This window comes from Peromyscus leucopus, chromosome 20 (genome assembly GCF_004664715.2).
Source record: "Peromyscus leucopus breed LL Stock chromosome 20, UCI_PerLeu_2.1, whole genome shotgun sequence".
NCBI lineage: Eukaryota > Metazoa > Chordata > Mammalia > Rodentia > Cricetidae > Peromyscus > Peromyscus leucopus.
Window position 1 is genome coordinate 3,167,120 of NC_051080.1, and position 27,966 is coordinate 3,195,085.

The 27,966-nt window shown below is 48.2% G+C and overlaps 1 protein-coding gene across 2 annotated transcripts in view; it reads right to left on the reverse strand.

The window, feature by feature from the left end:
* Window positions 1-27,966, reverse strand: part of Slc4a8 (solute carrier family 4 member 8) — a 71,159-nt gene that overhangs the window by 35,451 nt on the left and 7,742 nt on the right. Inside the window, exons 1-8 of one of the 2 annotated variants that reach the window (XM_037197357.1) lie at window positions 22,644-22,768; window positions 16,032-16,113; window positions 9,663-9,812; window positions 8,728-8,863; window positions 7,733-7,893; window positions 2,612-2,800; window positions 1,681-1,772; window positions 456-613 (exon numbers count right to left, since the gene is read on the reverse strand). In XM_037197357.1, coding sequence (XP_037053252.1) covers window positions 456-613; window positions 1,681-1,772; window positions 2,612-2,800; window positions 7,733-7,893; window positions 8,728-8,863; window positions 9,663-9,812; window positions 16,032-16,113; window positions 22,644-22,679 — 1,004 coding nt within the window. In that variant the 5' untranslated portion in view covers window positions 22,680-22,768. Of the gene's footprint in view, window positions 1-455; window positions 614-1,680; window positions 1,773-2,611; window positions 2,801-7,732; window positions 7,894-8,727; window positions 8,864-9,662; window positions 9,813-16,031; window positions 16,114-22,643; window positions 22,769-27,966 lie in introns of those variants that run through there. The other variant, XM_028874543.2, reaches the window with a different exon arrangement.

A 27,966-nucleotide genomic window follows, 5' to 3' on the forward strand; every position in this document is an offset into this window, starting at 1 on the left:
GAAAATGATAGGGAAAGGGAAGGATAAGAAGTAGAAATGACCAAGCCCCAGAGAGGAGCCTGAATTGTGTTCTGGACATCTGAGCACTCTCTATAATTAGTGGGGCTCTGAATCACCTCGTCACCACCTCAGGGCACACAAACAGGCAGGCCCTGCCAGCGCTGTGGAAAGACATAGTACCTTTGCCTAGAAACAGTTCCCTGGATACTGCTCTCTCAAACTGGGAAAGGGAGACCGAGGTCTCCCGGCGTGACAGGCCACTGGTCCCTGCTGGACTTCACTGTTCACTAGGCTCCTTTTCCAAGGCCAGCCTAGTGAACAAGTACTCCACGGTCACAGCCCCCACCCCTAGTCCCACCCCCACCCCGCTTTCATAGCCCTCTCCAAACAGCCAGCCCTAACTTCCGGCACTAGCTAGCTTCCGGCACCAGGGCTGGCCTACATCTCCGAGTCACCTTGTGGGGATGGGCACTTCTGTCAGGCCCGAGAGAAGCACAGCCGGAGAGAGCCTCACAAAGGCCACGATGGGCCGGTCCAGAGTGTCCACCTCTCCAACCAGGACATTGGAGGCCTCTGCCCCAGTGGGGATTTTTTTCATGAAATGAAGGTCCACCTGGAAGTGCACAAGGGCATCAACCTCAGTGCCAGTCACGTCCTCCCACCTTACAGTGCAGCGCCACCCAGGGTTACAGAGGGTCTCATTGCTTGATTTGATCTCGCAAAAACCCTGAATGGAGGCATCAGTCCCACTACTTAAAAACAAAGGGGTAAAAAAGGAATTAGTATTCAGGGAGGGAAAGCTGACTAGAACTAGAGAGCCTAGAATACAGATATATATTTATTTATTTATAATTTATATCACATATAAATTATATATAATTTAGTGTGTGTCTTTTGTTTTTCTTTTCTTTTTTTTTTTTTTTTTTTTTTTTGGTTTTTCAAGACAGGGTTTCTCTGTGTAGACCGGGCTGGCCTCGAACTCACAGAGATCTGCCTGGCTCTGCCTCCCAAGTGCTGGGATTAAAGGCATACGCCACCACCGCCTGATGTGTGTGTCTACATATGCTGCAGCCCATGTGTGGAAGCCGGAGAACACCTTGTGAGAGTCAGTTCCGCCTTGCATTGTGTGGGTTTCTGGATGGAATTCAGATCGTTCGGCAGCAACACCTTTATCCACTGCGCCACCTCAAGAATCAAAGTTTAAATCCACCATGCTCTTCAGAGAATCGGTGCCTCAGAAGCTCTGGGTCATGTTATTTCTCTTTTCAAATACCTGACTAGTTCATCAATACAGCAGTCACAGCCCCCAAGAAGAGTCTGAAACACTGGGAGCTTTAGGAGGCAGCTGCATACTTGAAGAGGAGATGAAACCGCAGAGCATCAGATACCAAAAAGCAACTCATGAAGGGGAGTGGGGTGGCGGTGAGTGAAGCCTCGGGAGTCGTCTGTCTTCACTACGCTGGACCTGGAAGGACACGCTGAGGAGCCTCACCTCCCCCAGCTGTGTGTGCGAAGGGCGAGGACTAACAAGATGGCATCCCTTCCCACAGAAGCCGCGCTGGTCTTGGGGAGAAGATCACGAAACATCAGCGCTCACCAGATCCCAGAAAGAGTCCAAAGACACTGGGCTCCGCTACAGACAACCTTAGCCTAGAAGCCAGCTTGCCACGGCTCCCTCACCTTGCTTAGATCCACGGGACTGTGTTCACAACTCACTCCATTTTTCACCTCCAGATTCGTAGTTGGAGCAGACTGAGGAGAAACAGTCTGACCTATTTTGGAGAAAGTCAAACAGAACCCACTAAGGACTTGCCTTTCCCCTCTGACACAGATGGTCCTCAGAGCCAGCTTGTGACTTCTAGAGGTTGGCAGGTCTACGAAGCAGGGTCCACTCACACCTGTCTCCACACTCAGTGCTAAGAGGAAGGTGATCCTCCTTCATCTTCCTCTCTGGAGGCAGTGACCCTTAACCCCAGTGCATGAGGACCTCTATAGTTGGCCAGCAAAGGTCTGCACTCGATTTAGTAAACGAGGAGATAATACAGAGGAGGCCTTGCCCAGCCACAGCAAGAGAGGCCATTAGCAGCTGGAAGACTTTGCAACCCACCTGTGCCTGCGCACAGGCTTTGGACATAAGTTAACTCACAGAAACCCCATAATAAATGGAAGGAAGGTCCTGTCATTGTCCTTATTTAAGTAAGTTGTGAAGAGCTGTAAGAGATTGTCCAGGGCCATATTCTCTCCAGGTGGTAGGCCAAAAGCACAGGCCTGACCACACTATGGTATTTTGTGTCTAAGCAAAGACTTCCATTTAGTTAGAAAAGGCTGCAACTCACCTTCTCTGGCCCCAGGTCATGATCAATGTGGACATTCTCCCCAAAGCTACACCCTCTCTGAAAGCATGCGGGGAACATATCCCTCATCTTGGAGATCTACTTGGAATGTTTTCCAAGCACACAAGGGAGAGACAGCACCGTTTCTCAGCTTCCCGGCTTACTACCGTCCAAAAGTTCAGGGGTCTGCGTGTCACGGCCTCTACCCTCTAGTAACTGCATCTCCAACTAGTCCCCACACGTGTGGTCAATAAAGAGAAACAGACGCAAATCCGTACCGTCTCTATCCATGGAATGTGGGTCAGATTGCTTCTTGCCCACCTCAGCGAAGGAGCGGACGATGGGGATGAGGTTGTTCCTCCTCCTCTCGTTCTGATGGTGGTGCTTCTTGAGAAGGGCCTCCCGCACTTTCACCCTCATACTGTCGTTCAGGTCGCTGAACAGTTCCTGCTGGTCCAGGATCAGGTCTGGAAAGCAAGCATGCACAGCACCATTCAAACTGGACTCAGGAACCCCGGGGGAATGGCGTCAGGTGACTGGGGAAGGGGCAACAGACAGAGGCAAGCTGCTCTACTAGGGTCACCAAGGTGGTCTCAGCTTCCTGTCCGGAAGAGCGTTTGGTTTCTGTAGCTGTGAAACACTGTCCTTTGTTTATTTAACAATGAGAACACATCTTTTAGAGATGGGGTGTCACTATGCTATGTAGGCTGGTCATGAATTCCTGAGCTAATGTGACCATTCTGCAAAACTGGGGCTTACAGGAGCTGGAGAGATGGCCCAGAGGATAAGAATACTGAATGCTCTTACAGAGGACCTGGGTTCAATTCCCAGCACCCACACGGTGGCTCACAGCCATCTGTATTCCAGTTCTAGGAGACCCAACACCCCCTTATAGTCCCCAAGGGCATATACATGCAATCAAAGTACTCATATATATATAATAAAATTAATTAATTAAAAAAATTTTAAGGTAGGACTTACATGGTGACATATGTCATTATACTTAGCTTAAATCATTGCTTTGGGGAACAAAGCCTATTGAGTATTTAATACATACCTAGAACTATATACCATGAGCTTTACATCCGCTATCTATACAATACACACTAAAATTGAAAAAGTGGGATATTTTTATGACAATTTTTTTCTATTTTTAAAATGTACTTATTTTTATCTGTGTGTGTGTGTGTGTGTGTGTGTGTGTGTGTGTGTGTGTGTGACATGTGCAGGTGCCCATGGAGACTGGAAGAGAGTTATCAGATCCCCTGAGGCTGGAGTTACAAGTGGCCAAACTGGAGTCCTCTGAAAGAGCCACAAATACTCTTAACTTCTGAGTCAGAGTGTTCTTCCAAATAAGGAAAGCAAGGGACAATTGTTACAGATGTCCCCAAACTCTCACACCTGCTAAGTGGGAGAGCAAGGGTTCATATCCAGGACTGGCTGATTCAGAAGCCCATGATTACCCTCTAATTCTATTGTTCCTTCATCCAAGAACTCAGCCCTGATGCAGCTGTCAGGGATGCTGCAGCTGTGAGCTCCAGGGGCTACCTGAAAGTGGGGCCCGAAAGAAAAGTTAAATTGGAGCTGGAGAGGCATCAGTGGTCAAGAGCATGGGCTGCTCTTCCAGAGAGTACAGATGCAGGCAAAACACACAGATATGAAATGGAATAATAAGTTTAAAAAGTGCATTTAAATTAACTAACTGCTCACTGAAGGCAATTACCAGCACTTAAACTATCAAGCCCAGTGACTGGGGAGGACAGTTACTTGTTTCTGTCAGCAGGATTCTAGATACATGTCTACTTCAGACCCTACACTTCTTTCCTAGCTCCATTATTCTTGACCCATCTGACCTCGGGATTACATGAACACCCTCTACTCTGTCTCCCCATCTACAGAGAGGTACAGCGCCAAAGTCTCCACACCCCCGGGAAGGCTGTTACCGCAGCAGCTGGCTTCGAGCAGTTGGTCTTCCTGCCTGTACTTCCTAAGTGCTGGGACCACAGGTGTGAACAGTCAATAAGTCCTGGGGCCACAGGTGTGAACAGTCAATAAGTCCTGGGGCCACAGGTGTGAACAGTCAATAAGTCCTGGGGCCACAGGTGTGAACAGTGAGTAAGTCCTGGGACCACAGGTGTGAACAGTCAATAAGTGCTGGGACCACGGGTGTGAACAGTGAGTAAGTCCTGGGACCACAGGTGTGAACAGTCAATAAGTGCTGGGGCCACGGGTGTGAATAGTCAATAAGTGCTGGGGCCACAGGTGTGAATAGTCAATAAGTGCTGGGGCCACAGGTGTGAACAGTCAATAAGTCCTGGGGCTACAGGTGTGAACAGTCAATAAGTCCTGGGACCACAGGTGTGAATAGTCAATAAGTCCTGGGGCCACAGGTGTGAACAGTCAATAAGTCCTGGGACCACAGGTGTGAACAGTCAGTAAGTGCTGGGATCATAGGTGTGAACAGTCACGACCAGGTTCCTGCATATTTAGCCTTTATAATGATTGATTTCTTCCCTCTTATTATGCTCATGCTTCTGGATCCTTCATCTTAAAAGGAAAAAAAATTCTAACCAGGCCCCTTCTTCTATGTAGTGTTTTTCACTTTTCTCTTCCCACTTAAAATTCTCAAAAGAAGAAAAATCATAATTCAAGAATGACCTGCAGTTCCCACTGGGTGCCAAAGGACCATGGAAAATCGTTTCTGCTCTGGGCCTTTAGGAACACAGCCCTACCTATAACTCATTGCAGATTGCTGGCTTCCTAGTGTATTGCTTGATTGGTTTTATTTTGAGATGAGATCTTGCTATAGGCTGGTCTTGAACTTATCTACTTGCCTTAACCTCTGAGAGTTAGGAATGCAGGCAGGAGCCACCACATGTGTGGCCATGTGCCCCAGCAGTCCTGGCAGGCTAACAGACTCGGCGGTCCTTATCTGGTTCTCATCTCACCTGCTATGGGCACTCCTGAGCCTCAGTCTCCAAGGATGACACTCTTCTGTCCACCTACTTACGGCCCCCGCCGACCTCATTCTCAACTGCCCTAAAGCACCAAACGCCTATGAACCGATGACCAAAACTACACTTCAGTTCAGATCTACCTCAAGAGTCACATCAAAGCTCCAGTCACCTACAGACATCATCTGGATGGCCTCACACCCTAAGACTCAGCAAGCACAAAACGAAACCCATCCTCTTCCCACCCACCAGACCTGCTGATGGTCTAGGCATCCGGCCACAAGCCAGAATCCTAACACTCTTGCCTTTCTACCCAACCAGACACCAAGTCATCCCCATCAATTCTCCCCCTGAGCTGCACTGGGAACCACCTCTTGCTGCGCCGCCCACTGAAGAAACTCTGGTCTACAGCAGGGTGGCAAGCACAGCTCTGGCAGGCCTTCTCATTCCCTCAGCCTTGCTAAAGATCGTTACATCACCTCCCTGAAGCTGGCCACCACGGTCTACTCCCTGACTTCACCACCTCCTCCTCCCGAGGCTGACTACCAAGGTCCAGCTATCAACGTACTGAAGTCCAGCAATCAAAAGCCCCCTTTGGCTCACCTAATTAACATGCCTATTAAAATTAAACACCTCATCCTAACACAGGGTTTCCCATTTTACCTTTATAAACCAACATTTGCCTATGGCCCACATGTGTCTCCTCTCTATTCAGAGGCGGCCTCTGTCCCTCTGGGACAAATACCTCTGCCTTTCCCTTGTCCCTTCCCCTTCTCCCTCACCCCATCTCCTACACCACCCCACCCTAGCCCATCCTAACCCAGACCCCCCCTCTTCTCCTCCTAAAATCACACCTGCAAGGCCATTTGCTGCTGTGTTCTGCCTGAGTCAGAAAGCAGCCACATTAACTTTTCTTCCCCTCTTAAGAAAGGTTCTCTCTGTGGAAACAGGTGTTTGGATGTGGTCTGGGAGGCAACCCCACCCCCACCTCATGCGGGGGATGGGTCTCCTTCCCCCACATTGCAGGCACCGCCTCACCTGGTCTGATCCAGAGGCCTGGTTCACTCTCCCTTCACTCTCCATCATCTTTCTCACAGCTAATTTGACCAGGCACTACCCTGCTAAGACATCTGCAGGATCTCCTCATTGTTATAATGCCACTAACTCCCCGGGGTTCCTCCACCAAAAAACAGGCCACAAACGTTCTTGGGAACCTTCATGAGCATTTAGACACAGAGCTAGAAGTCAGTGAAATACAGATGTGACCCGGCTGGAACACAGTCCAAGAATGGAGATATGTGAAGAAAGATTTCTGAATGTTTGTGAGAAAACTCCAAGAAACCAAGACAAGAGTTTTGTGACCTCAGTTTCTTCAAAAACACGGAACTGCTCTTGGACTGTGCTTTCGTGCCCCTTCTGGGTGTACCGGATAGACATTTACTTCAGATTATTCATTACGACTGGCTGTTGTTATCTGTTAGCCTCTACAGAAAAGCACCTTTTTGCCACATGCCACACCGCTCACCTGCTGCACTGCCCTCGGTATAAACTGTATAAATCGTCTGATGTTCATTTGGGTTCCATTCTCCCAGGTTCCACTGCCTCTAGAGCAGTAAACAGGACTGTGACATGGAACTCACTTTTTTTTTTTAAATGTCCACTTTCTCCACAGTTGGTGGTACATCTGGTGCACCACCTTCCAAAGGAGTCAATGCAGGATTCCATCAGTACTGACCTCTGGCCCCCAGACCCCCCAAAGGTCCTTAGAGAGGCATAAATATACTTGGAATGGAGAAATCTTTACTCTGTCCAGTAGAACAGAGTCAGTCTGAGGGGAAAGGTCCAAACGCAGCCAGGTACTCTCCAATGCGGTGCCCCACACACGATATCTCAATATCCGTTCACATCAGATCCAGCAGACAGGTTTCCCTGTATGCTGTGCTGGAGCATGGGAATGCTATAGCTAACTTTCCTGCATATCTGTTCTAGATGATGTATTTTGTACTTTTAAATCTTTGATTTTCTTCTTCAAGTTATTATTGTTGTTGTTGCAATTATTAGTGTGTGTGATGAAGGAGTGCGCCGTGGCGTGCTCGTGTGTGTGTGTGTGTGTGTGTGTGTGTGTGGTGAAGGCGTGTGCCGTGGCGTGCTCATGGAGGACAGAGGATGACTCCCATGAGTTCTTCCAGCCTGGGTTCCGGGTGGAACCCAGCTTGCCCAGCGAATGTTTTTACCCACTGGGCCTTCTCAACCGCCCTTCAGTTTTCTTTCTTTCTGGCTTCATTGTTCTGTTCTGTTTTGCTTACGATAAAGAATCACTGTGTAGGGCAGGCCTCAAACCTGTCATTCCCCTGCTTCAACCCTTCCAACTTCTGGATTACCTGAACGCTTGCCTCCCTGCTTCTGAGTTCACACAGAACGCCCCTGCCCTCTGTGCAGCCTCACCTGAGATCTCTTCTATGCTGCTAGCGCGCATGTCCAGGAGGACAGTGCCGTTGATGAGACAACTCCTCAGCTCGAACAGGCTGTGCAGGGAGAGCGTCGCCACGTAAGGCTTGCTCCAGCGCTCTCCCCCGTCTTCCACGTCCTCCTCAAACTTCAGCCACCTGCAGACAAGGACGAGACGCCACAGACAGAAGGTGGGTTGTTCTAGAGGGCAGAACTCTGAGTGGCACAGAGCCGACTGCAGCCCTGGTCTAAGTCCAGACACGAAGAACCAGAAAGGAAGCTGTGGCTCGGGGCCAATCTGATCCCACCCCAACCCCCTTTTTCTTTGGTTCGGTTTGGTTTTTCGAGGCAGAGTTTCTTTGTGTAACAGCCCTGGCTGTCCTGGAACTCGTGCTGTAGACCAGGCTGGCCTTGAACTCACAGAGATCCGCCTGCCTCTGCCTCCTGAGTGCTGGGATTAAAGGCGTGCCCCACCAATGCCCAGCCCCCCATCCCATTTTTATTTAAAGACAAATCTAAAATTACAAATACGTGTATGTATAAGATCCCAAAAATATTCCTTGCTTTATCCTTGTAGCAGTAGGGACTGAAGGTAACTGTCATGGTCTTCCTTTTGCTTATCTTTATTTTCTAATTGTCTATAATAAGCATGACTTTTAAATAAAAATCTAATCTATATCATCTGGACACATTGACGAACCACATTAATAAAACAATAACATTTTTATCAGTGCTCTTTATGACTTCAGAAATCCACAAAGACAGAATCATAAGAGACTGCCTTTCACTTGGCATCAGGCCAGTGGGCCTGTGTAATTCTCGCGTCCACGGAAAATGTCCACCGTAGCACAGGCATCAACGCCACACCAACGTGCGCTGGCGCCAGGCTTCCTCGATGCCACTTCACCCACGAAGAGACAGAGGCCGGTCACTTGTGGAGAGGTGTGCACCTGCCCGTCCCCTAAGCTCCTGCCGGTCACCGCAGGCCTCACCTGGCTGTCTCCTTCCATTCAGCATCCTCCCCCTCTCTCATACATATCTCGTCCAGCTCTGTGAACAGCTCATGAGGCACGTGCTCTTCATCCTCCTCGGTGCCAAGAATGAACTGAACACGCTGAGATGGGGTGTCTAGAAAGCCAACCAGAGAAAGGTCTGGATGTGTATCTATCCTCCCAGTCAGAACAGAAATAGCACTCTGCCTAACCGCTCTGGGAATATATAGAAGATGTCCTGAATACAGATTTAAAAGCCCCTTTGTTCTTAGAGAGAAGGCTCTTCTGTGGAAGCATTTAAACAAGAGAGCAAAGTTATCAACTAAGACCACTTGCAGGAGTCCCATGAGAACTAGAAATCAGGACTGGAGAGACGGCTCAGCGGTTGAGAGCACTGGCTGCTCTTCCAGAGGACCCGGGTTCAGTTCCCAGCACCCACATGGTGGCTCACAACTGTCTAACTCCTGTCCTGGGGATCTGACGCCCTCTTCTGGCCTTCAAGGGCACCAGGCATGCATGTGGCACACAAACATACATGCAGGCAAAATACCCAAACACATAAAAATAGATTTTTTAGTTTTCTAGAATCCTGACAAATTTTAAATAGCAAAGGATTACTTATAGTGCTGATTGGGGTGTGGAAATGTCAATTTCAGGAAGATATTTTCAGTTCTTAGAAGCATTCTTTGCTCTTGGGAACCCTAGCCAAGGGCTAGAGAATCAAGACCACCTGCCTATGCCTCCTGCATTCCCATGAATCTCCACACCACCCTGTCATGGACACTGGTCCTCTCTCCCCAGTCACTACTCCCCTTCTCCCCAGGGTGTTACCCCCCTTTTCCTCAGGTTGTTACCATGTTTCCCCCCAGAATGTTACACCCCTCCGCCCCCCCTCCCCCCCCTCACCCCCACCCCCGTCTCCCCCAGGGTGTTACCGTGGGCCAAGGCTTCCAGCCCCTCCTCTCCCTGGCTGGCTCCTTTGCCCCGGCCTCCTCGTCTCCGGTGCTTCTGGCCATGAGTGCGGTGGTGCCGGTGGCTCTGCCTGCCCAGTGGCATCCGAACCCCCACATACAGAGTTCTATGACCTGAATGGAAACAGAAGACCTATGGAGTCCAGCATGATGAGGAGCAAAACATCACCGACTTTTGTACAGCACTTCGGGAATGGTTAAACTCCACAGACCCCGGGACTGAAGACAGTCATCACAGCGTTAACAGTGTCTTCCTCTGTCCTGCACACAGCTACAACCTCACACGGATGTTGTGACAACCAAATGAACGAACTGTGCTCCATTATGTGCACTAGCTGTGAGTGGGAGCCTGAGGAGCATGTGGAGGGCACAGCAGGTCACAGAGCAGAGCATGGGAACACAGCCTTGGCGTGTACAAGGCTCTGTTCCGAGGGTGGAGGAAGGAGGGGGGGGAGAGGGAGGAGGGATATGACTTACAAACTATGAATATGCTTGTTACTTTTTGCTATTACAAGAGCAATGTGGATGATTTTACAGAGACGATCCCTGTATGGTGACGGTGGCAGGTTTTGGCAGAGAGGTTGTTAGCATGGTCAAGGACGCAGTAAGGCCGCCTGGCTCAAAGCTCCATTTCGGCACTAGCTAAGAGTCTGAGCATGAGCAAGCCAGCCAGTCTCTCTTGATTAAACCTTTAAAAGGAACACCGACGCTTATTTTTTTAACTCGTGGGGTTATCAAGAGCAACAATAAGATAACACATGGGAAATGCCCGAGGCCATGCCGGGAACTGCAGACCAGCTTCTGCACTGTGGACTGCACAGCCAGACTACTGCAGACAGACCTTTTAAATCAGGCCTGAGGCTGGGCTTGAGAGTTAAGGTCGGTACGCAAAGAATGGAGAGCAGAAATAAGTGACCTGACAGCAACCCCTTCTCGCTCCTCCCCTGCTCCCAACTCCTCCCCTGCACCCCCTTTGATTCATCCTTACCTGACTTCCTGCCAAGCCTGGAGCCCAGGATCAGAAGCTCCAGGGCTGTTCCCAACCTGACCCTCACAGCCTTGCTGTGCCCATTTCTACCTGGCTCCTGCTGCTCTGTGCCCCACACCTTGGCTGTGCCCACACTGTCCCCACGGTTCTCGGCATCTTTAGCCAGTGTCTTTGGATCCTACCTATGCCTATCCCTGCCCTCTGACCCCTTCCTCCTCACCCTCCTGAGAAGACGAAGGTTCTTTCACGGCAACTCCTCTGTCACAGTCTGGCTCCTCTCTGCCAGGCTCGGCCACTCTCCATCCCATGCCTCCCTCTCCGCTGCCCTCCCCTGGATGGGACGGGCCTCTCACGCTCCTCTCCATGCCGTCCTTCCACGGCTCATCGTGGAAGACCCCACTGATGGCTGCCCTCACGTCTCCCCCTCTCCTTCCTCCTCCACCAAGAATCGTCCCAAGTTCTTGTTCCATGGCCTCTGACTGTGGCTTCTGTCCCTGACCTCTACTAAAGCTCCTGTCCACAGTGAGGACTTCAGATGGCACTTAGTCACCAAGCTCTGTCACAGACATCTCCAGTTCCACAGACTCTGTGGAGAGCCCGGCATGTACCTGGGTCTCCAGATGCCCGTCCGCCTTGATGTTCTGGGCTCCTTCAGCTCTCACGCACTGCTACCTGACTCCTTCGGATGCCTCATCCCCACCAGGGGAAGGGTCCACTCTTGACCCTTCCTCTCCCCTCTGTAGTGGTACCCACTCTTTGGATTTCAAGTCCACTTCCACACAGGACTCCCCAGACCCCTTGTTTTGAGTCTTTATGTGCATCCCAGCTTGGCCTACCAGGCTGGCTTCACACAATTCTCCTGCCTCAGTCTGGGATTACAGGTGTATGCTACCATACAGCTTCAAATCTTTATCTACAGCAGTGGTCCCCACCCTTCCTAAAGCTGCGACCCTTGAATACAGCTCCTCATGCTGTGGTGACCCCCAACCATAACATTGTTTCCATTGCTACTTCATGACTGTAATTCTGTTACTGTTATGAATTGTATATAAATATCTGTGTTTTCTGATGGTCTTCGGTGACCCCTGTGAAAGGGCTGTTTGACCCCAAGAGGGGTCATGACCCACAGGTTGAGAACCACTGATCTACACTGATTAACATGCCCCCAAACAAATTTAAAACCCTCTACCTTCAGAAGTCAAGCTCACTGTGGCTGTGGTATCTCACACCTAGGATCCTAGCACATGAAAAGATAAAAACAGTTGGCTAAAACTTGGAAGTCAATCCGGGAACATAGTGTGAGATTAGTCTAGACAATAGTGAGACGCTATCTCAAAAAAAAAAAAAAATCTAAAAATGAAATGAGGCTCCATGTTTATGTCTACAGCCCCACCGCCATTAAATTCCTTGGTGGCTGGGAGACGGCCCAGCAGTGAGAGAGACGGCCCAGCAGTGAGAGAGACACCCAGCAGAGAGAGAGACGCTCCTGTTGCTCTTTCAGAGGGCCTGGGTTTCCCAGCAGCTCCACGGTGGCTCACAACTGTATAAGACTGTTCTAGAGGAGCTCTCGACCTGTGCTGGCCTCCACAGCACTGCACACATGTGATACAATGACATGCAAGCAGGGAAACACCCATACACAAAATAAAAATAAGTAATTTTCTTCAGCGTTACCTTAGATTCCAGCTCTACCTCTGCCCCTTTCACCGTGGGTCCTGTAGATCAGGATGTCAAGCCTTTCACTGCTCCTACTCTGACAAAGTAGGGTCTCCTTCCTGCCTCCCACACGAACTGAACGCTGCAGAGTCGGCCTCCTGGTTACAGACTGATCACAGTTCATCCTGTGAGTCCAGAACCCCTGTGCTCAGTTCTCAGCCTCTTCTCTGGATTTTCCTTCCTTTGGGACAAGTTTACATATTCAACATGGGAATAAATTACCTCTACGGGAACCAGGTGATCAGCTCAAGAGAGCTAAAAGAGTCATCCTACATGCTGGCACAGAATGAGCATTCCGGAGAACAATCCATGTGTCCTTCGCCTGCGCCGGAATGGCTGGTTTCAGCTCCCTCTGCCTTCCCCAGCTGCTGCATCCACAGCATTTATCGTTTCTCTCCCTCAGCCAGGCTGCCCTTCCTCAAGCCTGCTGGCACCTTTTGCACACGCATTCACCCGAGAGTCACCGCAAACTCACCTGCCTCCTTGGCATTATCTCTAATTTCCTCGCTGAGGAGTGCGGTCACCTTCCTCCATGTTACCCTAGCTAAGCTTTTCTCTGCCTTTTTTTCTGCCTTGCATTACAGTGGAGCAGCCACCTTATTCCCAACTATGCACCTGCGAATGGTCAAGGTCCCAGCTTAGATCTCCTCCAGTACCTATATGTAAGCAAGCACATTCTTCAGTCAACGTCAGACCAAGTCTGCTGAGGCCATCCGCATGCAAATAAAGCATCCGAACTTGTAAGAAAGATGTTGATGCTTTTAAAAATAAGAATGTATACACGCACGCACGCACGCACGCACACAGCAGCCATGAATGAGAGACACTGGATCTTTGGAGCGGAAGAGAACACACAGGTATGAGCCGCCCACAGAGATGGGCTGCAGACCACACCGCTGCCCCTGCTGTTTACCAGGCATTCACATGCAACTCATTAGGGAGAACTAATGGATAATCCGCTTACAGGGTAACTCCTACATGTGGAGCAACGCACATATGTTACAAATATGACCAAGTGGGTCCAGCCTTTGTTAAAGTGTACTAGACAGCATGGTGCTGACACCAGGAGTCATAAATCCAGTGCTTAATCAGGACTAATGATCTGCCAGGAAAAACGGGAGATGCCATTCCTCTAACAGGAGTGCCCTGTTCTCCACGGGGCTGAGAGAACTCTCTGAAATGTACTATGGACTGCCGCTCAGTTATCTTTGGAGAGCTGCTGTTCAAAAACCCTTCTCTAATGGACAGAACCAGCTCATTCAAAAAGACCCACATCTGCAGTCACTAACACCATCTCTGAAAATGGTGTTAGGGAGCGTGATAGAGCATACGAAATAAAATACAAGGAAGACTCGGGATTTCTCAGCAGCTACAGAACCCTGAGAGACGGTGTGCACATTACTGAATCAGAAAACAATTTATGGATGGTCCATTAAAGCAGGGCTGTTTTCTCTCTGTGTGCCTTTAGACGACACCACCACCCGGCACGCAGCTTCATCAAGTCCTGTAACTACACCTGGAGTGCGTGAGTCTGTCGGAACCCACGCATGCCCAAACCCACGGCAGCAAACCCACTCGCTCTCCTCTCCTCAGGCTTTGCTCTGGAGACATTTCAGGTCTGGGCATGGGAGGACCATTCGGTAGTACATTTTTAAAGTGCTAACAGAAGAAAGTCCAGTTTCCAAAAAGATCTTGTCATAAAAACCATTTCCCAGCACAGTGTCCTCCAACAACTGTCGTCCCGTTAGGTTGCTTTTCTAGCAGAGTAGAGCACACACCAGGGATGACATCATCTGGAGATATCGCTCCTAACAGTTCCTCAGCTGACCTCACTGGATGAGACCTGGCCCTCAGAATCCAAGAGAGCTTGCCCAGATTCTTTATTCTATTCCCAAGCACACAAAAATTTTTATATACGTTCACTTCCCAGTGGAGGACTAAGGTCCACAGGTAAATGCTAGAGGACAATGGACCTGCCAGCGATGCATTTCAAGATGTTGGGACAGCAGGAAGAAATGTCTGCACAGTGAAGCAGGGTGCCAAGGCCCGGAGGGCAAGGCTATACCTACCTGCCTTGTAGTCCAGAGGGGGAAAAGAGGGATTCCACCCCAGTCTCCCTACCATCCAGTCAGTTTCCACAACTACAGAGGGTAATGGCACCAACATGTGTCTGGGGTACTGTGAGGTCTAAATTATGTTTTAAGTTTAAATTACTGAGGTTAAAGGATATATAAAACAAAATTGCTTCTAACCTGTGAGCCCCACTTGGCCAAGGACAGGTAACTTCCTGGAATGCCAGGGCTGTTGTTCATGTCAAACAACAAGACACCTGTTCTCACTTCTGTGAACAAGGTTGGTTGCCCCAACTGCACAGGATGTGCTTGATCACAAGTAGATGGGAGGTACGTAGGCAGGAAGTATGTCAGGATGTATGCTTGCCCCTGATTGGACGAAGGCAGGAAGTACATGTCTTGTGGGGTTTGCCTTCATAAGCCCTGGGCTAGTGTAATTTGTCACCATATTCTGGGAATCCCGGGTACGGGCCTGGCCAGTGTCCATCATCCTAGCCAGAATTTAATAAAGCTTGCTTCAATTTTATCTCAGAAATTGTGGTAGTGGTCTTACTTTTGCCCACTGGGATTAACAGACTACAGTCAAAAGGTATAAAATACCTAACTCAACAGCACACACTTCCTGCTCCCACATTCTCCCTGTTCCTTCATCCATCTGGCCAAAATAACTCCGAGAACTTGACCTTGATCTATCCAAACACCACTGACTCTGCAGAGCCACCCACACACAGGTTTTCACAGTGCTGGAGCCGGAGCGGGAGCCAGAGCCAGAGCCGGAGCTGGAGCCGGAGCCGGAGCCGGAGCCGGAGCCAGCAGCCTCCCCAGTTTTCCTCCACTTCCCATCCAAAGACCGAGTTTTCTCTGTGGCGGCACAAGGTTAATAAAATCCATGATGGGAACAGGCAGTACAGAGAAACATCACAGGCATCTGAGCAGCCGGAAGCCGGTGCATCCTTCAGTGTGCAGGGGGAGCGGCAGCCATCTCACACGGAGCAGACATGGCTCCTCGGACGGGAGCCTTCCTCCAGGATAAAGGAAGGTCGCCACTAATGAGAAGCCATGGTTGGGCAGGTGGAAGGAGAAGCCAGGGCACAGCCAGGGTCAAGAATGGCTCCTCCTGCCTCCATCTCACTGGGGTTTTCCCATAACTTTGTGCGGAGAGCTCCGAGTCTTTGCTGGTCTGTTTATGCATTCCCTTTTCTTGTTTACATTTTTTTAAAATCTGGTACAAATGGGCACAGTTAGAAAATGAAGAGCCAATAATGGAAATGTGGTTTTAAAAAAAGGTTTTACAGCCAAACTGAACTTTTAAACTGATGATATTCTATTTTCTTTTAAGTTTGTGTAGATAATTATCTTTCCGTGCAGTTATGAAGACTCAGTGAACTAGATGAGCACTTCACATTCTCAAAGGAAGGGTTATTTGCTATTGTTAACATTTATGTTGAGCACTGGGTCTCAGGCTGCATACAGGGCCCCGTGATAAGCCTGTCACACATGTGGGTACTGTTATCTCTGCTCTTATTTCAAGACAAGGACTGAGAGGCAGGTTCTTACCTTCCAACTCTTCTTTCTCATAGTGAATGTTGAGAATTGTGCTGGTCCCACCCTGATCCACCACAGCTTCCTCATCTGGTCTCTGTTTGAAAACAGATATGCAAATAGTTACAGAAATACACCAACATTCATTCATTCATTCAAATACTTCAAACCAAGACTCCTTTGAGATACCTGGAGGAGGAAGCACAGTGGTTTACATATATTTTAAGTTGGAACCTCACAATAACCAGGAGATGCAAATATGGCAGCCATTCTCTTTCCCATTCTGTGAGTAGCCCAGACCCGAGGCACATTAAAGAACTATGCCCCAAGGTCACAGCTGAGGTAGAAGGGAGTTAGGACTGAGCAGCTCCATCCTCTCCAGTGACCCAGCTACACTCTGCAGAGCCAACACCAGCAGGCACTTGCCTTGAATGGCGATGGCCCCTCACTTCCAAAGTAACCTAGCGCCCCCAGTTTTTATGTCCCAATGGCATGCTGCAATTCTGCTTAGTAATGAAACATCCACACAGGGGCTGGAGAGACGGACCAGGGAGCCGTTAAGAGTGTGTATGCTCTCAGGTTTCCAGCCTTTAACTCCACTTCCAGGAGACCAACACCCTCTTGTGGCCTCCATGGCAACTGCACTCATGCACACATACACACAGACCTAATTCAAAACAAAACAAGCCGGGTGTGACATTGCATGCCTGATCTCAGCACTCAGGAGGCGAAGACCAACCTGGTCTACAGAGCAAGTTCCAGGTCAGCCAATGCTGCACAGTGAGACCCTGTCTCAAAAAGAAAAGAAATCTTTAAAAAGATTACAGCCCACCCCCCCACCCCCCACCCCCCGCATAGCACAGAAACGCGTACATAGTAAGTGCTCACATGAACGCTCACATAGTGAGTGCTCAGTAAGTCTTTTTTTAAAAAGATTTTATTTAGTTAGTTTATGTGCACTGGTGTTTTTCCTGCATGTGTGTCTGTGTGAGGGAGTCAGATCTCCTGGAACTGGAGTTAGAGACAGTTGTGAGCTGCCATGTGGGTGCTGGGAATCGAACCCGGGTCCTGTGTTAGAGCAGCCAGTGCTCTGAACCCCTGAGCCATCTCTCCAGCCGCCAGAAAGACTTTCTTAAAAGAATGCTGTGATCACCGTCCCTCCTTCCTCACAAGGCATCGCCTTACGAAGACAAACACACTTAACTGATACTCTGCCACTTACTTTCCCGGTGTGGGGCTCTGGCCAGGCTACTTTACCACAGGACACGGCACACTCTCGCCTCCACGTGGGCCTGTGCACACCGTCAGGCTTTGTGCTCCCCCACGCTCCGCTCAGATCTCCAACTCACTCTCCAAAGTCCCCACCTTACCATCCTCACCTGTACCCCAACACAACGCTGAGGACAGACAACCTAGTTCCCCAATGGCAGGGTATCTTTAATGAGGTTAACTTAAATTCTTAGAGAAATAGAATGTCAAAGGTCACTTAGAGAGATTAATTTGATAATTTACTTTCATAGATATTTAAAAATACATATTATTACTACCATGAAAAAAAATCTCCAAGATAGAATACTAAGTTTTAAAGGCAAAAGTGGAAAAAACTGTGATTTGCTACATTTTAACAAAGAAAGGGCAGCTGGAACATAAATGCCTGGTTACACTTTAGAGAAACGGGTCTGGAGAGCTGGCCGCCCCTCCAGGTTCAGTTCCCGGCACCCACCTGACAGCTTACAACCGTCTACAAACTCCAGTTCCAAGGAATCCAGCGCCCTCTTCCGGCCTCGCACACAGTGCACAGACACAGACGTGGGTAACACCCAGACACAAGTGAAAAAATAAAAAATCTTAAAAAGAAAGAATAATTACAAAAGATTGATTTTTTAAATGATTTGTTTTTAATTTTATGCACATTGGTATTTTGCCTACACGTATGTCTGTGTGAGGCTGTCAAATTCTCTGTTTTGTTTTGTTTTCGAGACAGGGTTTCTCTGTGTAGCTTTGGTGCCTGTCCTGGATCTCGCTCTCTAGACCAGGCTGGCCTCAAACTCACAGAGATCCGCCTGGTTCTGCCTCCCGAGTGCTGGGATTAAAGGCATGCGCCACTGCCGCCTAGCTTCAAATCCCCTTTTTAAACATCTACTTACAAAGGAGAAAAAGAAAAAAGCAAGAAAGACAGAAGGCAGCCTTCCTTGAATATCTTATGAATGTTTTATATAAATTCAGATTTAAGAAAGAGAGTCTCAGGGATGGAGAGAAGGCCCAGGCGCGCACTGCTCTTCTATAGACCCAAGTTCAGCTCCCAGCATCCACCTTAGACGGCCTAAAATCACTGGTAAGTCCGGCTCTGGGGTGCCCAGCATCCTCTCCTAGCCACAGCCACAGGAACCTGCACACACGTGACAGATATTCACACAGACACACATGAAGAGAAGTAAATCTTTTTGAAAAAGGAATTCTCAAAATAAAAAACAAAACAGAAACAGATGTGACATTGGTGGTGTGACCATCTCAGAAGAACTAAGTACACAGTACTGTGGTGTGACCATCTCAGAAGAACTAAGTACACAGTGCAGTGGTGTGACCATCTCAGAAGAACTAAGTACACAGTGCTGTGGTGTGACCATCTCAGGACTATTTAAGTACACAGTGCTGTGGTGTGACCATCTCAGAAGAACTAAGTACACAGTGCTGTGGTGTGACCATCTCAGAAGAACTAAGTACACAGTGCTGTGGTGTGACCATCTCAGAAGAACTAAGTACACAGTGCTGTGGTGTGACCATCTCAGAAGAACTATTTAAGTACACAGTGCTGTGGTGTGACCATCTCAGAAGAACTATTTAAGTACACAGTGCTGTGGTGTGACTATCTCAGAAGAACTATTTAAGTACACAGTGCTGTGGTGTGACCATCTCAGAACTATTTGAGTACACAGTACTGTGGTGTGACCATCTCAGAAGAACTATTCCAGGTACACAATGCAGGAGCTGGGATCGGGGCTGAGGCTGGGGCTCCAATCCAGATCAGTCCCTGGTGAAATGTAAGACAAAGAGAAACCAGGACAAATGTCCAGTCACCCCAAGCAATATACACACTCAGAACAGCAAACAGACAAATGATGACTTTGAATATCATAAACCGTTCTCTCTCTCTGTAGCCCAGGCTGGCCTCCCAGTGGCTGTCTTGCTTCAGCCACCCTGAGAGCGGGATTAGCCTACGCCACTGCATGCAGCCTCCTGAGCTGGCTTTAGTCACCACACTATTGGCTGCAGTGCTGAGGCTGAGTCTCTGGAGGGCACTGTGTGCTGTGACATGAGTGACTTTGGACACTACTGTCATACCCAGTGTGGCTGAGAATGAGGATTCTCCAAGGGTTGGTGATGGAATAAGACACAGCTGCAAAAACAGAAGGTAAATAAAAGCAACAGCTTTTCTGAGTGGAAAGCATCAATAAAATATACGACATTTCCTTTGTCCATAAGTTAGTTGATATTTTTTAACTCTATCCTTTCAAAGGGTCTATAACATATGATCACCCAGTAGCTGTGAGGATCATTAGCACCAAGATTATGATTTCTAAAAATATCATTCTCCACTTAAAGGAATCAGAGTTTCTTGGGGGGGGGGGGAAGTGACTGACGGAAGGATAAAGGTGTTCACCTTTAACCCCTGCACTCCAGAAGCGGGCACAGGGAGATCTGTGAAGGTCATAGGCCAGCCAGGGCTACACAGTAAGACCCTCTCTCAAACAAAAACCAAAACAAAAAATTGGCTGTTACAGGCCTTAGTGAGGAATACACAAGCTGTGTTTGAAACCTCCCATTTTATCGGACAGTAAGGAAACACAAAAGAGCAGCAGACACATGGCCAAGGCAGCAGCAGCCACCTTAGAGAGGGTCCTTGCCAACAGCGTGAGGGAAAGAGAACTGACTTCCACAACTGCTTCTGACCTCCACATGGGCACCATGGCATGCACACATGTGCACAAGCACACAAAACAAACAAATGATGTTACAATGCATCGAGAGTCAGTCATGGTAGTATATATCTACAATCCCAGCACGGGGAGACTGAGGCAAGGGGATCAATGGTTCCACCCCAGTCTGGGCTACGAAGTACACAGCCAGACCCTGTCCAAACACAAAGCCTGCACAGCTATCGGGATGGCCAAACCCAGGACACCAGTAACCACAGACCTCTTCTTCACTGCTGCGGAAATGCAAAGTCTGCAGCCCACTGGAAGAGTTTCTTCCCAAAACATATTCTTACTTTATAATTTAGTGTTTATTAATATTTACCACCCCAAAACCTAAATATAATGCTTACAGAAGTTTATTCATAATTGCTAAAATTTAGAAGCCACCAAGATGTCCTTCTAGGTGAACAGATAAACTGCGGTGCATCTAGACAATGGGATACTGTTTGGCACAAAAAAAAAATGACCTATTAAGCCATAAAAAGACAAATACATTTTATGAAGGGAAAGAAGTCTATTCAAAAGGCTCCGAGTGCTGGAGCTGCCCCTTGGTGGCACAGGACTCGCCTGGCATGCAGGAGGCCCTGGGCTCCATCTCTGGCACTGAAGAGAGAGGAGAAACGAAAACTGGGAAAGAATTATTAGCTCTCCATAAACGTTAACCCAGTGTGGTGGGTAGTACACTACTGGGAGCCATCCCCGGTGGTAGACAAGTCCAGAGAGGAGGTGAGGATCCTGCAAGGGAAGCATGAGCCAGGCATGATGGTGGGAGAATCATGCGGCCGACTGATTAGTAGCCAGTGTTTATTTATACAGAATTCAGTAAGCAGGGATAGGTTACTGTTGTTCCAAAACATAGATCATATCATTTTGGTTTTGGACCTGTGTCCTACTTCCTCTTGCATATCCTGTAGTCAACATTGATAAACCATGACAGAACAGAGTTATCTTTTCCAATCATTTTCCCTCAAGTTTAATCATTACTAATAAACAGAGTTATCCTTTATAACCATTTTTACTCATTAACACCATGACCCACTTTTAAGACTCTAGAGACATATGACAGTCTGTTCTCAGGCTGGTAGCTCTGGTTGCTTCAAGGATGCTAGACCAAAACAAAATCTTCAAGTCAGTCCAGGTATACTGCCATGTCCCGAGCAGTGTATTATTAACTCTTAATGGTCAGAGTGCTCAATAAAAGTCCTCAGGCCAAAGCTGCTGCAGTTATTTTTCAAATTCTGGCATAATACAATGTTCACATTCATATCTTTATAGAATTTGTCTGTAAGTCCAATCCTGGCATTCTGTTGTCCCTTGGTCACATGACACCACAGTGACTCTGCGTGTGCTGACTTTTCTAAGAAAGGGAGGCCCTGATAGCTCTTTCTTTTATCATCTTCTACATCATTCTTTGCCCATCAATATAAGTCTCTGTTGGGCAGAGGTAACTTCAGGTAATCTAACTTTGTTGCTGTATATGCCACGTATTTGCCTGAGTGTACAGTGGGAAGAGGCTTGCAGTCTGATCTGTGGCCAACTCCTCTAGGCCACCGACTCTTGTTGACCTTTTTAAGTTTGCTTTGTTTTGATTATCTTGTTCCTGACTAAGTACAGGGACAGATGTTTCAAGAGTGTCTCACAGCCCCATAAAGAGACCTCTGGCTTCTTTATGTGTGTCACAACCTCCAAGGCATAAGGAAGACCTTCAAGTAGACAAGGATATCTCCTTAAAAGCGGGAGGGGTAATATGCTCAGGACTTTCCTGGGGAAGCTTAGAAGCAATACTCCTAGGAGAAGGCATAAAAGACTTGCAAGAAATTTTCCATCAATCCACTATCCCCAAATTGTACAAATATTAAACGTGCCCCAAGTATGCAGAGGTGGGAATGAAAACCAAAGGTGTCATGGTGGCCATCATGTGGCTCAGATCTGCTGGATCTGTGTCAAGCAGCTGTGCTGGCTTTATGTCTTCTGCCACTCCATTCAGATGTGACTGTGTCAGCACACACCTGTAATCTCAGAACTCAGGAAGCTGAGGCAGGAGGATCCCTAGTTCTAGGGAAGGAAGGAAGGAAGGAAGGAAGGGAGGGAGGGAGGGAGGGAGGGAGGGAGGGAGGGAGGGAGGGAGGGAGGGAGGAAGGAAGGAAGAAAGGAAAAGAAAGAAAGAGACAGAGAGAGGGAGGGAGGGAGGGAAGGAGGGAGGGTTGGTCCTGGGGGCTGGGGGAGGGGCTAAACAGGTCAGGTGCAGAAAGAAGATCTGGGGCGGTAATGAGTCTGTATGGTCCAGCATGGGGGTCCATGTCCTCAAACATTTGTCCAAGCCCACAGAATGCCCAACACCAAGGCCCCACCCTAAAGCAAGCTATGGACTTAGCATAAAAAGCTGCTCTGGTGCGGTTGTGGATCATAAAGGGGGGCCGGGTGACTAAAGGGGAAGTTCTGTGCCTCCTGTAGTGTGCTGTGGAAATAAAGCGGTTTGCTACAAAGTCTCTAAAGATCAGAACAAACAAGACACATGGACCAGTGCACATCTGAATGCTGACAGGACACTCACGGTGTGACAAGGGGTCTCCCTTTAGCTGTATCAGGCTGATGATATAGAGGACTTAGATTTTAGAGACACACTGAAGTACTTTCAGAAGAAACTAACCTTTTTATAGCCAAGCATGCCGTTCACGCTTGTCATCACAGATGAGACGGATGGACTGCCATGAGTTCAAGGCCAGCGTGGGCTCTATAGTGAGTACCAGACCTGGGAGGCGACACACAAAGACCCTGGAGAGGGGCAGGAGGAGGAGGGAAAGGCTGGAATTGGCCTGTACTGTACTATTTTAATAACACTCAAAATCTTCAGATGTACCTTCCCTCAGCCCCATGGTTCTGCGGTTTGATGAACACCATTTCCAGAGCACACCAGCTCTACTTCCTGCAAAGCATTTCCCAATCCTTTTTCCTTTTGTGCTGTTCTAGGGCCTGGACCTAGGGCCTTGCACATGTAGGCAAGTCACACCCCAGCTTTTTTCTGTTTCAATTGTATGTGTATGGGTGTTTTTTATGTGTAGGGGGGGGTGTTTTTTATGTATGGGGTGTTTTGTAAGTGTAGGGTGTCTTTTATGAGTGGGACTGTTTTTTATGTGTATGGGTGTTTTGCCTACACATCTGTGTACTCTTTATGTGCCTGGTGCTGGGGGAGGCCAAAAGAGGGCATCAGATCCCCTAGAACCAGGGATGAGATTGCTGTGAGCAGCCACGTGGGTGCTAGGAACTGAGTCTGGGTCCTCTACAAGAGCATCCAGTGTTCTTACCAATGAGTCCTCTCTCCACCCAATGAGGAACCATTTTTAAGTGGAAAAACAACCGGCTTATTCTGCATGTGTTATCTGCTTACCTCCCTCCCCCTCCCTCCCTCTCTCCTCTTTCCCTCCCTCCCTCTCTCCTCTCTCCCTCCCCCTTCCTTCCTCTCTCCTCTCTCCCTCCCTCTCTCCTCTCTCCCTCCCAACCTCCTCCCTCCCACCTACCTTCCTCCCTCCTCCTTGATTTGTTTTTTAAGACAGGGTCTCAGTATGCAACCCTGGCTGGCCTGGAACTCAGGAACCCACCCACCTCTGCTGGGTTCACAGGCATAGACCACCACGCCCAGCATGGGCCATCGGTTTCTAACAGCTGGGAACATATCTCATCCTCGAGTGTCTCCTAGAGTCCAGCACAGTGGCCGACACTGTACTCAGCATGCACCCCTGGAAGCTCCAGGACAGAGTGCTGTTTCCTGCCCACCACTGAGTAGACAGTACCCAGGACAATGCCCAGAACATGAAAAGTAACTTCCAATGAATGACACTAGTTTCTGAATTCTTTATATGTCATCATACAGTCTCTTGAAGCCAGGTGAAATTTTATATAGAAGTAATTTTTTTTTTTTTGGTTTTTTTGAGACAGGATTTCTCTGCATAATTTTGGTGCCTGTCTTGGATCTTGCTCTGTAGACCAGGCTGGCCTCGAACTCACAGAGATCCACCTGGCTCTGCCTCCCAAGTGCTGGGATTAAAGGCGTGCACCGCCACCCAGCTTACAGAAATAATTATTATGTTGGCTACCAATCTAGTTTTTAACACCCAGAATCACTTATAACAATCGGCACTCTCTCAACAGACACCTGGCATGGCACAGCACAAGGTGGGAATATGGAGAGGGAGGAAGGGAGGTAGAAATCAGATTTCTCCAAGACTATAAAACAAGAGGCCTAAAGGGAGGAAAGGGAAGGGGTAACTGATGGAACTAGATTATAATCTCAAAATATAAACTAAGTTACAATAATTTTAATAGCACACCTTTAACATTAAAAATATAAAGAGTAAAGTCAACTATTTGAAAACTTCATGTTTCCTTAACTTGGTTATCTACAGCTGAGTTCACTGACAGGCTGTCTGTCTTCTTCGCCTTGCCAAAGAAAACAGCCACTATCAGTGAACATCAGCAGCTAGAGCATTATAAAGGCCCCACTGGGGTGTAAACGTGGGGCCCTGGCTCACATAAACCAATGCTTAAAAAAGAAAAGAAAAATAAGTATAACTAATTCACAGAAACTTAAACAGAATGGATATTTGATTGTATTCCTTTATTTATTTTTTGTTCTTTATTTATTTATTTTTGAGACAGGGTTTCTCTGTGCAGTCCTGGCTGTCCTGGAACTCACTTGTAGACCAGGCTGGCCTCAAACTCACAGGAATCTGCCTGCCTCTCAGATACTTTTCAAAGTATGGCAGTAATCTTGCGATGTGGCATCAGTACATTTTAAAGAGTCCTTCAGCTGGTATTTGAGACTGGAGGGAGACAGAGGAAACAAGCTGTGTGTTCATCGCTGATGCCGAGTCACTGGTACGTGATGATTCACTATGCAAATGCTTCTCCTTTGATACACTCGAAATGTCCCCCAGTTTCAAGCATATGCCAGATTTGTCTGACACTGTTAAACTGAAGAGAAAGAAATGCCAGTTCTCCTGGTCTATGCTTGCTGCAGGTCCACAAAGGTTGGTGGCATCTGTCTCTGCCGCCATTGCTGTTCACAGTAAGCAAGATTTACCAACTGGGAGTCCAAAAACTTCTGGGAAACCTATGGATGCTTAGAGGAGAGGGGCAAAATATGTACATTTGGTGGTGTGGGGGCTGTCCATAAGTTTTACCGGCGTCTCAGAGGAGCTTGTGACTTGGGAAAGATTAGAAGCACATTAAACAAGCCTACGAGAAAAAGAAAGCGAGGGAGGGGGAGGGAGGGAGGGAGGGAGGGAATTAGGGAAAAAAATCTTCAAGTAATCCTCTTTTCTATACTTCCTCCGAGGGGGTCACTGACGATGATGATGCCCCCTATTAAACCCAATCGGAGGGTCCCAGGACTAGGTAAGAGCTGAGGGGGTTAATTCACACTAAAGCATTGAAACTGGAGGGCTGGAGAGAGAACTCAGTGGCTAAGCACGTGCTGTCCTTATAGAGGACCAGAGCTTGGTTCCCAGCACCCACATCAGGCAGCTCACAACCCCCAACAACTCCAGCCCTAGGTGACCTGACACCTCTTCTGTCCTCCACGAGCATGTGTGCATGCACGCGCACACACACACACACACACACACACACACACACACACAGAAACAAACACAGGAAGACAAACACATAAACAAAAATGAAAATAAACCTCTTTCACTAAATGATTGACACTGCACAGCAGGTCTTGAGAGATGAAGCACTGTTAGAAGTCTTGGAAAATGGTCTTTTCTAGGGAAGAGCCCCCCAAACTAGTTATCCAATACCGAATGGTCAGCCCTGAGAGCACATACACACAGCTAACATGTGGACTGAGCAGGTCGTATTTATATATTTATATACTCTGTGTGTGTGTGTGTGTGTGTGTGTGTGTGTGTGTGTGTGTGTTAACAAAGAGGGTGCATAAGAAGGGTTGAAGGGAGGAGAGGAAAAGGAAGATATGATGTATTATAATTTCAAAAAATAAAAAATTATTATTAAAGGAAATGAATGAAGCTGGGCATGGTGACACACATCTGCAATCCCTGCACTCGGGAGGCACAGACAGGTGGATCTCTGAGTTCAAGATCAACCTGGTCTACAAACTGAGTTCCAGGCCAGCCAGGGCTACACAGTGAAACCCTGTCTCGAAAAGAATGAGTCAGACCCTGGTAAATCAAAGCCTTGCTTCCAGTAAGGAGCAAATGGGGCAGGGCTGAATATTACATAACGGCCCCAACTCCCAGACACGGCCAAGAGGCTGCAGGGACAGTGACGGCTGAGGCGGAGCCATTCAGAGCCCTTCCTGACACACTGCCCTTGCTGTCCCTGCTGGACTGTGATGGCCTGCCCACATGAACCCCGTCCCCCTTCTGGTAAGAGCTTCTGGACTTTATCTCAAACACCTCTTCCACCCCACCCCACCCCCACTCCATGGAGCTAATGTTAGGGTCTCTACATGCTGCGTGCCCACCCTGACCCAACCATCATTTGCCCAGAACAACAACAAAAACATCAACAGAGCCTTTCTGAGTGCTAATGCAAAGTCCCAGGTTCCCCAGGCTCCCCTGGGCAAGCAGTCCGCACAGGGGACCCTCAGCCCCACCTCCTGGGTTTCTAGTCAACAAAAGAATTAGGAAGTCATTTACTTATGCCTGCCATTTTTGCTATAGCTATTACCTTACTTAATCCTCAACACAGTCCTAAATCAAGGCTAACTATGATTTCACAGGAGCTGAGAGGGCTGGAAGGCTCAAGTTTTGTTATTAATTTTTTTTAAATTTTTTTATTTTTTTTTATTTTTTTGGTTTTTTGAGACAGGGTTTCTCTGTGTAGCTTTGCGCCTTTCCTGGAGCTCACTTGGTAGCCCAGGCTGGCCTCGAACTCACAGAGATCCGCCTGCCTCTGCCTCCCGAGTGCTGGGATTAAAGGCGTGCGCCACCAACGCCCGGCTCGTTATTAATTTTTAATAATTTATTAATTTTTATTTTATGTGCATTGGTATTTTGCCTCAATGTATGTCTGTGTGAAGGTGTGGGAACCCCTGGAACTGGAGTTACAGACAGTTGTGAGCTGCCATGTGGGTGCTGGGAATTGAACCTAGGTTCTCTGGAAGAGCAGCCAGTGCTCTTAACCACTAAGCCATCTCTCCAGCCCTTCGTTATTAATTATGTATTAACAGTGCCCAAAGCAAAGAAACTGGTCATTGTTGAGAGCTCCAGAAACCTCATCATGGACTCATGCCCACAGTGAGAATAGGCTGAGATTCACACCGCCTTTCCCAGCCATCAGTATCCCAGAACCTCACACACCCAAGTGTCCTGCTCAGCCCTCCAGTGGTTTCCTAGCCCCTCATCTCCACCATCTGCCTCTTCAGTCAACAGAACATCTGAATTCTAGCCCCAGGGAAGCCCAGTCACTGAGACTGACCCATATTTCTACTTCTCTTGTGGTGTGTCTAACTGTGGATTAAAACAAATGAAGCCAAAGATGAGATCTTTTTGGTGACTTTGTGTAACTCAAGGGCTGTTCAGTTCTCTAGCATGAACTTTGTGGATGACGATGTGCCACACGTCGAAAGGTTGGGCATGACTGAGTGCCTTCAGTTGCTTCCACACAGCCTACAGATACCCAGCAGCCAGAAAGAGTGTCCACAAGGTCTCGCAGCAGGAGACCCTAGCCCGAGCCGTCCTTCCCTCTCCAGCAGTCTGCTGGGAAAGGAGACTGCACAGTGGCTCTCTGATTCTTTCCTTGAACCCACTTAGAGTCTCTCGCACTTAGGACAGACGTGGAGAATAATGGACCCTGCAGAGATGCACATCTAATCCCCAGTGACCTCAGAGTTTGTGACTTCACCTGGCAGAAGAGAATTAAGATTATAGCTAAAGGTCACACTGCTGATCAACTGACCTTCCAAGAAGACTATTGAAAATTATGCAAACTACAAAGTAACCTCATGT